Here is a 15,751-nt window from a genome sequence, read left to right on the forward strand (position 1 = left end):
GTTGATACCAGATCCAGAGGTGGAGGACTAGTAGTAGAATGTTGATACCAGACCCAGAGGTGGAGGACTAGTAGTAGAATGTTGATACCAGACCCAGAGGTGGAGGACTAGTGGTAGAATGTTGATACCAGATCCAGAGGTGGAGGACTAGTGGTAGAATGTTGATACCAGACCCAGAGGTGGAGGACTAGTGGTAGAATGTCAATACCAGACCCAGAGGTGGAGGGCTAGTGGTAGAATGTCAATACCAGATCCAGAGGTGGAGGGCTAGTGGTAGAATGTTGATGCCAGATCCAGAGGTGAAGGACTACTGGTAAAATATCAATACTAGATCCAAAGGTGGAGGGCTAGTGGTAGAATGTTGATACCAGATCCAGAGGTGGAGGACTAGTAGTAGAATGTTGATACCAGACCCAGAGGTGGAGGACTAGTGGTAGAATGTCAATACCAGATCTAGAGGTGGAGGGCTAGTGGTAGAATGTTGATGCCAGATCCAGAGGTGAAGGACTACTGGTAAAATATCAATACTAGATCCAAAGGTGGAGGGCTAGTGGTAGAATGTTGATGCCAGATCCAGAGGTGGAGGACTAGTAGTAGAATGTTGATACCAGACCCAGAGGTGGAGGACTAGTGGTAGAATGTTGATAACAGATCCAGAGGTGGAGGGCTAGTGGTAGAATGTTGATACCAGACCCAGAGGTGGAGGACTAGTGGTAGAATGTTGATACCAGATCCAGAGGTGGAGGACTAGTGGTAGAATGTTGATACCAGACCCAGAGGTGGAGGGCTAGTGGTAGAATGTCGATACCAGATCCAGAGGTGGAGGACTAGTAGTAGAATGTTGATACCAGACCCAGAGGTGGAGGGCTAGTGGTAGAATGTCAATACCAGATCCAGAGGTGGAGGACTAGTGGTAGAATGTTTAGTGCTAGAATGTCAGGACATCAGACCCAGAGGTGGATGGTGAGTGATAGAATATTTTGATATGTTTACAGTGACCATGATCTTTGGTGTGTTGTCAGACCTCAGACTGACGTTGTCATGGATACCTACAGTATTGTCATGGATACCTACAGTATATCAATTACACCTAGACAATTTTTGTCTATCTCCGTCTGTCAGGCTGACAATGGTTTTAAACAAACCAAAATTGTCTTCAATCACAGATAATATTGTTACAAGTCTGACTATGGAAGTGGTCCTGGCAGATAAAGTCTTTAAACTACATCTCAAAATTATTAAATGATTTTTTTTTAAAAAGTATACTCGTTGTTCAAGAATCGTTTATGAGACATTCCCCGGTTGAGGACAGCCATTTTTGTTTTACATTCCGACGACTTGCCGACCCCTATATAAAGCGCGTGAATCGACACACGTGCGCTCATTCATGTACCTATACACCTAGCATTCCACAGTATATATCACCTACAAATAGGTAAACAAAACCCTCACCTGTAAAACTATATGGGACCTTTTTTTAGCAATTAACATGTCAACTCCTCTAAGTTGTCATTTAGATGTTTCTCAAAATAAAATTTCAACGCAAGTGAATAGAAATCCAAACAATAATCCGTCCACATATCTCCACGTATGTCATCGTACCCGATGCACTCAACTGACCGTATACACGTGACTACGTACCTGACCCGAACGAGCGACAACTATCACACACACGTGTCGATGTACGTGTAAAACATCGTGTATATTGAAGTGTTTTATTAGCTCGTATTGGACATATGTTGGGATATAGCTGACAACACATTCATCTATTACTTCAATGAAATATTGGCAGGTTAGTGCAATGTTTATTTTCAATTTGACATTGTTATTTCCAATATCGGGGCATGTGTATCTGAGACAAGACATGTTTAGAATGACACACGTGTGTCAAGTGTCCCGTGCTTTATATAGGGGGTTGGCCAGTGAAGGTTACTAAGCAGAGCAAAAGAAAAATGGCTGCCACTTCCTTAGATACCACACTGTCATAACTAGGGGATGTCTCAGAAACAATTTTTGAAAAAAATATTTCGTTAATAATTTTTTTTTTTAATTTCAAATGCATGTTTTTAACTTGCATTGTCAGCTTTAAACTACATCTCAAAATGAATGTGATGGTTGGTGAGTCAATGCCAAATACTATAATGCTGTGTCCCTGTTATTTATAGGACTTTAACAGCCAGTATAAACATTTAAATCTTTCACCCCTAAAGACACATTTAGACTCTTCTAAATCAAAGGCTAGACCAGTTCATTATGAAATTTCAGGGGTGAATCAGTTAACTTATGTATTCATTGAGGTGTTAATGTTGATTTTGTGACTAGTCCTTTGTCACACTTGCCCTAACTTTCCATCTCTAGGCCGAGACAATCTTGTGGCCGAAATCACCTGAGGTCAACATTTCAAGCTCATGTCTAACACAAGTTGCCGGTTCCCTTAAATTTCTCTGCATTAATGTACAATATAGCCAGTTATTTCATGGGTCAAAATGATTGCCATTTGAAATAAAAGTGATTAAATCAAATGTTAGTAGTTTAAAAATTGAGCTGTCTGACTTAAAGGATATACATGACTAAACTATTACTCATTAAATAGTGCATCAAATTTTCATGATCATAGCAATGACCCGCAATATCGCAGAAATGTTATCCTCACAAATAAAACTCCAGCTAAAGTCATATCAACCAAGCCTATTGTAAGGACCTAATTATTCAGTGTATTGATGGTTCTTCATCTGTGTTGTTTTCTTTAATTCTGAATTCACCATTTTTTCAAAATCATGCTTGTTGAATATTTAATGGTGAGGATAGCTACTGGCTATCTATTAGCAAAATGACTGATCAGGATTGCTGAAGAAAAATTCCCTGAAACATTTTTTTTTAACTAAACAAATTAATAGCAATAATTACTGAGTGTAAAAGTGTTCATAAATATTCAAAATGATGAGAAGTATTTTTAGATAATAACATCAATTTCTTAATGGAAGTCTGGCAATTTAGAGGTCTTTAAGAGGTTGTTAGCCGAAGTTGAATCATCAATTAAAATAGGGTTACTGAGTTTGTTAACGTTTGTGTGTAGGTGCTGAAATTATCATCACTGTGTAGGTGCTGAAATGATCGTCACTGTAGCTACAGTGTCTATAGCTTGGTCAGTCATGTGTGTCCAGTCAATGTCTGAGTGATTGTAAAAATGTAGAGATGCACTCTTCGTTGCAGTTTGTTAGTGACATAATATGAAAAAAATATTAGGTCTAAAAGAAACTTGTATCGGGCGAGAAGTTTTTCTTTTGAAAGTGACCATCAGTGTTATCATGCACACAGTTATAATATATTTTCATTTCTCCAACTGTCTAATCAGCACAAAGCACCACTTGACCGCCATTTAGTTGTTTAAGACATTAGGGGAATAGAACGTTAACTCTTATTGTCCTAACCTAATAAGATATTCTACTTACCTAATACGACTTTGATATCACATGATGTCATTTCAACCAATAGGTATGTAAGATAGCTGCCTGAGGCAAGATAAAATGTGTAGTTCCATATAGTACCAACAGGATAGTTTGATCGACATACGACGAATTGTCAGACATCAAATTTAATGAAAGGGGACATAACTATGTACAATTGTGCACGTCTTAAAGGAATGAGAGAATAGGATATATATATGGACTTAGAAACACAACACGGGTGATTGGGTGGTGTAGTGGTTAAGCCGATTGCCTTTCATCTAGCCGGCCGAGGTTCGATTCCTTGGCAGGGATGTGAAAAGGTAAGGTGTCACCTGTCCGATCATGTACGTGGATTTTCTCCATGCAGGTATAGTTTTCTTCCATTTTAAGACATACCTGACTGTTTTGGTGGAAGGATGTAAATTTTCTAGGAGAGATCATTCATAAATTTCTGATATAAAGGGGTGTATATTTGTTCTCAATTTGAGAGAAGCAAAATGGCTAATTCTGTTGTGAAATGTTCATGTCAGAATTTTTTGTCATGTTGTTTAAAAATATGAAATAAAACTTACGAATTAATGAGGTTTGTGGAAGGCTAACTTTGAGGATGTGCTTTGAAGGTGTCCCCTGATGTACAGCATAAACCATAGCCATTGAAAACATCACACAGAAACAAAAAAGGCCGGGTTTGGACAGTCTGCCATGGTTGTTGAAGAGAACTTTCTGGCCGGAACAAACATGATGAAATAACCAGGAGGAGAGCACCTGGGCAGACATCTTGGTCCTTTCTATGGCAACTGAGTTGACAGCAGGATGGTAGTGGCTCTGTGATAGCACCTGGTGGTCATTCTGTGTATGGTCAGACGATTTTCCATTCTGTAAACACATAAACAAGATACATATAATTTAATCGGTATTGGTGTCTCTTATTTTACAAGTTTAAAGATTTGGTGACCTTGCGTTTGCAGATTTGGTGACCTTGAGTTTACAGATTTGGTGACCTTAAATTTATAGATTTGGTGACCTCGATTTTGTGACCTTGAGTTTACAGATTTTGTGACCTTGAGTTTATAGATTTTGTGACCTTGAGTTTACAGATTTGGTGACCTTGAGTTTATAGATTTTGTGACCTTGAGTTTACAGATTTGGTGACCTTGAGTTTACAGATTTGGTGACCTTAAATTTATAGATTTGGTGACCTCGATTTTGTGACCTTGAGTTTACAGATTTTGTGACCTTGAGTTTATAGATTTTGTGACCTTGAGTTTACAGATTTGGTGACCTTGAGTTTATAGATTTTGTGACCTTGAGTTTACAGATTTGGTGACCTTGAGTTTACAGATTTGGTGACCTTGAGTTTATAGATTTGGTGACCTTGAGTTTATAGATTTTGTGACCTTGAGTTTACAGATTTGGTGACATTGAGTTTACAGATTTGGTGACCTTGAGTTTATAGATTTTGTGACCTTGAGTTTACAGATTTGGTGACCTTGAGTTTACAGATTTGGTGACCTTGAGTTTACAGATTTGGTGACCTTGAGTTTATAGATTTGGTGACCTTGAGTTTATAGATTTGGTGACCTTCAATTTGCAAATTTGGTGACCTTGAGTTTGCAAATTTAGTGACCCTGTGTTTACAGATTTAATGACCTTGAGTTTATACATTTAACAACCTTGAGTTTACAGAATTTGTGACCCTGAGTCACCTATTTATAATATTATATAGTTATAGCTAGTCAGTTTTGACTACACTAAGAGACCTTGGAAACTTAAAAACCTGTGTTTAAAGAGGTCTAGAAATTTCGTGGATTGTATCGCATCTAAGTCTGTAAACCATGTAAGACAACATTATTAAAGCATATTTTTGGGAATTATTATTCAAATGTATCAAAAAGATAACACCTTAAATTTCACAATTCTTTCTCACCAATTCCAATAAATACTACCTACAATGGATGATCTGTGACACTCAAAATCAGGATTTAAATGTTTGTTTTAGAAAGAATGACTGACAGCAATTACCTTTTGCGTAAAATGTCACTGAGTTCTGGAAGCCAAAATTGCCCAATAACAGACTCCCTTTGAAGACAAACGCCTATCAGACCATGCTAAGACCTTTAAAGATTTGACTGATTCACACAATGAATCTAAAAGTTCTACAGAATCAGGTTGTCTGCTGAATAATCTTATCTCTCCTTCATAGCCATCTTGTGCAGTCACAGCTTTAATGTTGCTAACAATTTTATAGGGATTTTGTCTGATCAAATGACAGCTACAACCATTTGTCAAAATAATTAAATAACTATACAGAGTGCAGACTAACGAACATAGAACACTAAAATTATTCCAAAGTACGTGGTGACATTCCTGAACTCTGAAGTGACTATTCTGTCTCTATGGATGTAATGATATATATGAGATCTAAATTAGACTTACACTCAGAGCATGTAATTATCTTTTTTTTCATGTGACATCAAAACCAAAAACCTGAAACATTTTTCCCAAAAGCGCCCTAAATGCATTTCAATGTGTCTGGATTTTCTTTAATCTCTTTAACATTCTATTTGATTGAGATGTTAGTACCATATAGAGGGAGTTAGGTATACTTCAATTGGTCACTATGTACTAAACTGTGTAAAGGAAGACAATTAGTGTAAGGGGAGACAATTAGTGTAAGGGGAGACAATTAGTATAAAGGGAGACAATTAATTCCATATGAGATTAAATTACAGTTTTAAGGAATATTTTGTATCAGATCAATTTAAAGTGAATAGTCGGGCAAAGAAGCAAGTTTAAATATATTTGTCAACAAGGACATAGCCAGTAATGTTTTAGGATTCCTATAACATAAATCAATTTCTTGGTAAGACAATTTTGATGGGAGGGAAATTTCATTTTTCTATTTCATAAGGAAATATAATTTACTGGATATATTAACACCATTTTTACTGACTTTAGCCTTCCTTTGCTAGACTATTCACTTTCATGGAATATATTTTTTGATCTGTCCATTTTAATGGAATATATTAATGGAATATTTCTTATTGGTCTAACAAACCTAGATGGAAAATTTGTCATTTATCTTCAAGTACTATATAAAAACAAAACAAATAACTCTATTTCATTTTTATTTAAAATTTTCAAGGCTATTGCAAATCAAGCATTTTTCTACCTGCTATTCCCTGAAGGAAGCATTCATTCACATTTATGGAAAACAGAAGGCTCAGTTAAACTATTATTTCTGCCTAAACTATTTTCTCAAATCCAGTCTGTGTTCACAAAGGAAACATTGACCTTCTGTTTGCACACCAATGTATTTTAAGAACCCATTAAACTGTTATAATCCCTTATTGCTTGTTCCCCATCAATCGTTAACTTTTTTCACATGTAACAGAAATTGTTTTTGAGTACATTACCAAATTTCTGTAAAGTTCAAACTTGTAATACTGCTATAAAAATTTGACAATTTTATTCCATATTCCCTTCAAGATTCATTGATAGAATTCTTAAATTACATATTTTTCTTGAAGCTTAAAGGAGATTTGATCCAGTGTAATAATTTTATGTTTGTGGTTTTGTTGTTCATAAAAAACCTCCGTTTACATCGACCTACTAAAAATGTCCATGTTACTTTAAAGTTAGGTATCACGTCGTATCAGACTTTTGATCACCTCCTATAACAATGAAATCCCCTATCAGCGTCCCAGAGGCTGAATGAACACCTTGAAACAAAGTTATGGTCTCCAGTTTTCAAAGTATCCATGAATTCATTGCACTTTTAGACTGCTATCGAGCACAACAAATTTTATGAACTTCAAATTTCTAATGATTAATGGCTATCTCGAATTCAGCATTAAAAGCGAGTTTGTTTGAAGTCATGTATCATGTATTTGATAACATTCAGTTATCACATCGTACTTATAGCCTCACGGAACAAATATGGTCTTCTAAAACTCGATTTCAAAATCTGATTTTTTTTATATCAAATTGTGTTGCAGAAAATCCAACCAATCAGATACTTTTAAACTGGCTGAAAATTTTGTATTTGATAATCGTTACAATATGACATATTGTACTTTCCTTAGAAAACAAACTTAAGATGTTTATGGATATTTTAACCACTATCTATCTCTCTCTCTTGTTTTATAAGTTTGTTTTGTATAAAACATTTTCTTGACATCACATATATTCCACTTTTTAGACTAAGCGCATTAGGATACGGCAATTATTTTTGTGTCTTTAAGAGTTTATGGTTCAATCAACACCTATAGATGGAAATAATTAAAGTAATAAAAACTCAAAATATCTACCAATATTCGTCTTCATGTAAGCAAGTGTATGTAGATACGATACCACAGAACCCGTAAACAGTGTGATGTCATCAGAATGCGTCAATTTCAATATTGTTGGTTGATTTATTACTTAACTAATACCCTCATGAGCAACAAAATGAAACACAACATGAACCAACATACATGCATGTGTTTTTGATTAATTTGACTCTAGCTCTTAATTATAGTTTCATTATTTTATAGAAACGTCCTTTGTCATTTAGTGTATCAGGCATTCTGATAGATGAGAGAAAATTCAAAATCCTATTTTTGAATTCTGTAATTTAAAAAAAACCCAATATATTTAGCAGAATCGTTTTATAAACTTATCACAATATATGGCAGGATACACTTTTAGATTTGATATATACGTAATTATATGTGAAGTTTAATGCATTTATTCACAAGAAAATAATTGATTTTTCATTTCAATGTTAGCCATAAAGATCAATATACATCTAGAAATATTACCACAAGCTTTTTTTTGTTTTCAGATGACTCGATTGTTTTCATATCGTTTATTTACACAGAAGCACTCATTCTACTCTGGCCTTGCTAACGGTTAAACTGTTTTATTGTTAATTTGGGTACATCCAAACATAATATAAATTCCTGTGAGTGTCCTACAGTATCTATATTAGCATTTTATTGCCCTATATAGTTGAGTGAACCAGATGTTACCTGAGGAATAAAAGCTCTCCCAGCAATGGTTCTGATAAACTCCATATCTATATCAGTAAATCCAATGTTTGGAGCGGAGTCTAAAAGACTTTGTTCTCCTAATCAAATACTCAGCTACATCTGGCTAAAGAAGTGACAGAGCTATGATGTATCAAATGTATATACAGAACAATTACCAACATCGAATGGGGAAAGTGTCTGTCACTTTATTACTTCCCTTGAGACCTCAAGTGTCACCAGTTATTTGATTTGATGTATTTGAAGTAAACCCTCTTAAGGTCCCTAAGGATGTGCGATTGGTTTATGTAATATCATTTCCTGTCGTAGAAACTGGTGAATGAGGTAGAAGCCTATTCTACAATTTGATACCAGGCAATAATAATTTTGATTCTGTAAAGAAATATACAGGGCCGCTAAGAGAAGAAGGCTGACTTCTTTAACATTATTTTAGTGGTTCATTTAAAAAGCAATACTGTATGGTGGTTAGTTTTGTTCGAGCTAAATCAAATTACACATCCTAAGAGAGCTAGAACATATTTATCCTAAGAGTTATTTATAAGCTGAGTTCTGGAGAAAATTCAGTAAATCCCTGAGGAGGTCCTCTTTTATACATGACCATTAAGGGGGTGGCTTATGTGGTATGATTAGTAACGTGGCTCTTTAATTCAGTACTATAATTGTATAATTTGTGGCAGAGTTTGGGTGCTTTGGTATGAAAGTTAAAAACCTGAGTTCTGGAGAGAAAGAGCTCCCTCTGACCAACAGTAAATCCCTGAGGAGGTCCTCTTCATTGACTACATGACCATTAGAAGGGTGGCTTATGGTATGATAGAATAGTAACGTGGCTCTTTAATTCAGTACTATATTGTATAATTTGGTGGCAGAGGTTGGGTGGCTTATGGTATGATAGAATAGTAACGTGGCTCCTTAATTCAGTACTATATTGTATAATTTGGTGGCAGAGGTTGGGTGGCTTATGGTATGATAGAATAGAAAAGTAGCTCCTTAATTCAGTACTATATTGTATAATTTGGTGGCAGAGGGTTGGGTGGCTTATGGTATGATAGAATAGTAACGTGGCTCCTTATTCAGTACTTATATTGTATAAATTTGGTGGCAGAGGTTGGGTGGCTTATGGTATGATAGAATAGTAACATGGCTCCTTAATTCAGTACTATATTGTATAATTTGGTGGCAGAGGGTTGGGTGGCTTATGGTATGATAGAATAGAAAAGTAGCTCCTTAATTCAGTACTATATTGTATAATTTGGTGGCAGAGGGTTGGTGGCTTAATGGTATGATAGAAAGTATAACATGGCTCCTTAATTCAGTACTATATTGTATAATTTGGTGGCAGAGGTTGGGTGGCTTATGGTATGATAGAATAGTAACGTGGCTCCTTAATTCAGTACTATATTGTATAATTTGGTGGCAGAGGTTGGGTGGCTTATGGTATGATAGAATAGTAACGTGGCTCCTTAATTCAGTACTATATTGTATAATTTGGTGGCAGAGGTTGGGTGGCTTATGGTATGATAGAATAGTAACGTGGCTCCTTAATTCAGTACTATATTGTATAATTTGGTGGCAGAGGTTGGGTGGCTTATGGTATGATAGAATAGTAACGTGGCTCCTTAATTCAGTACTATATTGTATAATTTGGTGGCAGAGGTTAAGTGGCTTATGGTATGATAGAATAGTAACGTGGCTCCTTAATTCAGTACTATATTGTATAATTTGGTGGCAGAGGTTGGGGGGCTTAATTAATTATTCCTTTTCAATGCTGGATGAGACTTGAATCATCAATAAACAAGATTAAATAAGAAATGAGATATCCTTTAAAATTTGATAAAATGAGATATCCTTCAAATTTGATAAAATCAGATTATCTAAATCTAAAAGCCTTTATTGTGTGACAAAAAGTTTGGCATTTTATCATCTAAAATCACTTCTAATGCAAATCCACAAAAACTTCACCTATTCCTGCCTTCTTAACATGAAGTGCATAAAATAAAACCAGAAGTCAAGTTCTAAGTTTACGAACTACGCCAATGACCTAGGGCCTTACATTTATGCATGCAACTATAGATGGTGCACACGGGTATAAATATACATATAAAAGGAAGTCTCTATATATGTTACACAGAGGTAAATCAATAAGTTTATCACCCATATGGTGGGTCTTGTGTTACTCTGAATATACATCTGGCTAATCTACTATGCTCGATTATTAAAACCATACTTATTTAAGCATAAACTCGCAAGATAGAGGATGCTGAACTAAATGCCATATCTGTAGTTGGTATAAATACCACTTAAGTACCCCATTGTATCCAGTTATAATACACTTAATCTGCAAACGACCTCGGACACAAAAGTCGTAAAATAAAAATAAATGTCACCTTGCGATAAAACCTTTTAAACACATGAATGAATTGTAATATAAAAGAAATGATCCCCAATATGAATATGATTGTATAGACTTGAGAACAAATTCAAACATTATATTTTTGAAAGCTCAGAAATGCCAATCTATTGAAAAAACCAACATCTACATAAGCCAAAACATCAGATTTCAAAGATGTTTTTTCCCTATAACTATAGACATATCTGTAAGACGATTAATGCCCCTAAGTAGCCTCAATTTGAAATCTGAACAGGGACTTAATATTATGAGAATGACATGAGGGAAACGGGATGAAACGGATGTCCAGATACCACGGTCGCCAATTGATTAATTTTTCATATATTTGCTGTTAAAACTATACTGTGGACATAAGAAGCAACTTTTGAACCATCAAAAAAATTTGATTTGAAATCCGAATATAAAATTTGATAGGACATTTGACATATATCTACAATGACTATAACTGAAATCATTATGTGACTAAAGATATGAAATAAATGTATGCAATAGTATTGCTGGATAAGTATTGTTTTAAATGAATACCAGGTAATTTAATTGACAAATACTGATTGATAAAATTGCATTTTAAGCTACAGAGGGATTGGAAGTGAATTGCATAAAGTTTAGAAATTGTCTGTTGTAGTTTGTAGCTGTACAGGGAAAAATTATAGAAATTAGAAATACTTCAAACAAAACTAGAAAATATCTGATCATTTTTAAGGGTTGAACCTTGAGATTGATAGCAGCTGTAGCTTTATGTAGAAATAGTCTATAATCTCTAGGTACTTCACGAAAAAGGTACACAAATCTTAAGTTTTACACATTCTCATGGATTTATTCAAAGATAACAATCCACCCCCGTTAAAACAGAGGTGTTTTGTGATAAAATTCCGCCACGAAACGACATATCTTTAAAATGTCTTCCTGTCAAAGATTCTTAATACGCCAGACAGATATGTGAGCATTTAATATTGACAGAATTAGCTGTCAGATAAAACTCGAATGCTTGTTTGTTACTGATGCATGCCACTAACATGGAAGGAGCATTATGGTTTTATTTCCGTAACAAGCAGTCGTAATAATTACAGATCAAATCAAAGGATTTAAATATGAAAACAGCAAGAGGCTTTTAAAAGCGATGTTTTCATTTGCATCTGACATCCTAATTTTAACCTTGTGTAACCCAGCTATAACCAAATTCCTCCTTGATCAATTAATTATCTCTGTAGTCGAACAATCCTCTCTATCTAAACTAATCCTTCAATCCGTGGTAATCGTTTCATTCCTAAGATTATCCTTTTATATTCTTCCTGAGTATCATTCCTGAGTCTTCAGTAACGGTCACAAAGCATTGTCATTGTGAAAGTCTATGTTTGCAGACCTAAATTTCTGCAGCCAAAAAAAACAATATTTTTTTTTCCACATGTAATGCTTTACCTGAATTCTGTTGCCACGAATTTCTCATTGATTGAACCTCATTTATAATGCCTCAAAGCCATTTAAAAAGGGAGATAACCACATTGGTGGGATGACAATCCAAGAGAGATAACCACACTGCTGGGATGACAACTCAAGGGAGATAACCATACTACTGGGATGACAACTCGAGGAAGATAACCAAACTACTGGGATGACAACTCGAGGAAGAAAACCGCATTGGTGAGATGACAACTCAAGAGAGATAGCCACACTGGTGGATGACAACTCAAGGGAGATAGCCACACTGGGGGGATGACAACTCAAGGGAGATAACCACATTGGTGAGATGACAACTCAAGGGAGATAACCTCACTGGTGGATGACAACTCAAGGGAGATAGCTACACTGGTGGATGACAACTCAAGGGAGATAGCCACATTGGTGGATGACAACTCAAGGGAGATAACCACATTGGTGAGATGACAACTCAAGGGAGATAGCCACACTGGTGGATGACAACTCAAGGGAGATAGCCACACTGGTGGATGACAACTCAAGAGAGATAGCCACACTGGTGGATGACAACTCAAGGGAGATAGCCACACTGGTGGATGACAACTCAAGGGAGATAGCCACATGGTGTGGTGACAACTCAAGGGAGATACCACACCACAACTCAAGGGAGATAGCTGAACTCAGAGAACCACGGTGGATGACAACTCAAGAGAGATAGCCACACTGGTGGATGACAACTCAAGGGAGATAGCCACATTGGTGGATGACAACTCAAGGGAGATAGCCACACTGGTGGATGACAACTCAAGGGAGATAGACACTGGTGGATGACAACTCAAGGAGATAGCCACACTGGTGGATGACAACTCAAGGGAGATAGCCACACTGGTGGATGACAACTCAAGGGAGATAGCCACACTGTGGATGACAACTCAAGGAGATAGCCACACTGGTGGATGACAACTCAACTAAGGGGAGATAGCCACACTGGTGGATGACAACTCAAGGGAGATAGCCACACTGGTGGATGACAACTCAAGGGAGATAGCCACACTGGTGGATGACAACTCAAGGGAGATAGCCACACTGGTGGATGACAACTCAAGGGAGATACCACACTGGTGGATGACAACTCAAGGAGATAGCCACACTGGTGGATGACAACTCAAGGAGATAGCCACACTGGTGGATGACAACTCAAGGGAGATAACCACACTGGTGGATGACAACTCAAGGGAGATAGCCACACTGGTGGATGACAACTCAAGGAGATAGCCACACTGGTGGATGACAACTCAAGGGAGATAGCCACACTGGTGGATGACAACTCAGGGAGATAGCCACACTGGTGGATGACAACTCAAGGGAGATAGCCACACTGGTGGATGACAACTCAAGGGAGATAGCCACACTGGTGGATGACAACTCAAGGGAGATAACCACACTGGTGGATGACAACTCAAGGGAGATAGCCACACTGGTGGATGACAACTCAAGGGAGATAGCCACACTGGTGGATGACAACTCAAGGGAGATAGCCACACTGGTGGATGACAACTCAAGGGAGATAGCCACACTGGTGGATGACAACTCAAGGGAGATAGCCACACTGGTGGATGACAACTCAAGGGAGATAGCCACACTGGTGGATGACAACTCAAGGGAGATAGCCACACTGGTGGATGACAACTCAAGGGAGATAGCCACACTGGTGGATGACAACTCAGGGAGATACCCATGGTAGAAACTCACATACAATGTGGATGACAACTCAAGGGAGATAGCCACACTGGTGGATGACAACTCAAGGGAGAAACCACATGGTGGATGACAACTCAAGGGAGATAGCCACACTGGTGGATGACAACTCAAGGGAGATAGCCACACTGGTGGATGACAACTCAAGGGAGATAGCCACACTGGTGGATGACAACTCAAGGGAGATACCACACTGGTGGATGACAACTCAAGGGAGATAGCCACACACTGGTGGATGACAACTCAAGGGAGATAGCCACACTGGTGGATGACAACTCAAGGGAGATAGCCACACTGGTGGATGACAACTCAAGGGAGATAGCCACACTGGTGGATGACAACTCAAGGGAGATAACCACACTGGTGGATGACAACTCAAGGGAGATAGCCACAGTGGATGACAACTCAAGGGAGATAGCCACACTGGTGGATGACATCTCAAGGGTAAAAACCACACTGGTGGATGACATCTCAAGGGAGATAGCCACACTGGTGGATGACAACTCAAGGGAGATAGCCACACTGGTGGATGACAACTCAAGGGAGATAGCCACACTGGTGGATGACAACTCAAGGGAGATAGCCACACTGGTGGATGACAACTCAAGGGAGATAGCCACACTGGTGGATGACAACTCAAGGGAGATAGCCACACTGGTGGATGACAACTCAAGGGAGATAGCCACACTGGTGGATGACAACTCAAGGGAGATAGCCACACTGGTGGATGACAACTCAAGGGAGATAGCCACACTGGTGGATGACAACTCAAGGGAGATAGCCACACTGGTGGATGACAACTCAAGGGAGATAGCCACACTGGTGGATGACATCTCAAGGGGAGATAGCCACACTGTTGGATGACAATTCAAGGGAGATAGCCACACTGGTGGATGACAACTCAAGGGAGATAGCCACACTGGTGGATGACAACTCAAGGGAGATAGCCACACTGGTGGATGACAACTCAAGGGAGATAGCCACACTGGTGGATGACAACTCAAGGGAGATAGCCACACTGGTGGATGACATCTCAAGGGTGAAAACCACATTGGTGGATGACATCTCAAGGGAGATAGCCACACTGGTGGATGACAACTCAAGGGAGATAGCCACACTGGTGGATTACAATTCAGGGGAGATAGCCACACTGGTGGATGACAACTCAAGGGAGATAGCCACACTGGTGGATGACAACTCAAGGGAGATAGCCACACTGGGGGGATGACAACTCAAGGGAGATAGCCACACTGGTGGAAGACATCTCAAGGGAGATTAGCCACACTGGTGGATGACAACTCAAGGGAGATAGCCACACTGGTGGATGACAACTCAAGGGAGATAGCCACACTGGTGGATGACAACTCAAGGGAGATAGCCACACTGGTGGATGACAACTCAAGGGAGATAGCCACACTGGTGGATGACAACTCAAGGGAGATAGCCACACTGGTGGATGACAACTCAAGGGAGATAGCCACACTGGTGGATGACAACTCAAGGGAGATAGCCACACTGGTGGATGACATCTCAAGGGAGATAGCCACACTGGTGGATGACAACTCAAGGGAGATAGCCACACTGGTGGATGACAACTCAAGGGAGATAGCCACATTGGTGGATGACAACTCAAGGGAGATAGCCACACTGGTGGATGACAACTCAAGGGAGATAGCCACACTGGTGGATGA

The 15,751-nt window shown here is 38.3% G+C and overlaps 1 protein-coding gene across 1 annotated transcript in view; it reads right to left on the minus strand.

The window, feature by feature from the left end:
- Positions 1-15,751, minus strand: part of LOC138306924 (uncharacterized) — a 241,467-nt gene that overhangs the window by 20,988 nt on the left and 204,728 nt on the right. The window contains 1 exon segment of the mRNA XM_069247495.1: positions 4,022-4,325. Within this exon segment, the coding sequence (XP_069103596.1) occupies positions 4,022-4,325 (304 nt within the window).

Source organism: Argopecten irradians, chromosome 14 (assembly GCF_041381155.1).
Source record: "Argopecten irradians isolate NY chromosome 14, Ai_NY, whole genome shotgun sequence".
NCBI classification, from domain to species: Eukaryota; Metazoa; Mollusca; class Bivalvia; order Pectinida; family Pectinidae; genus Argopecten; species Argopecten irradians.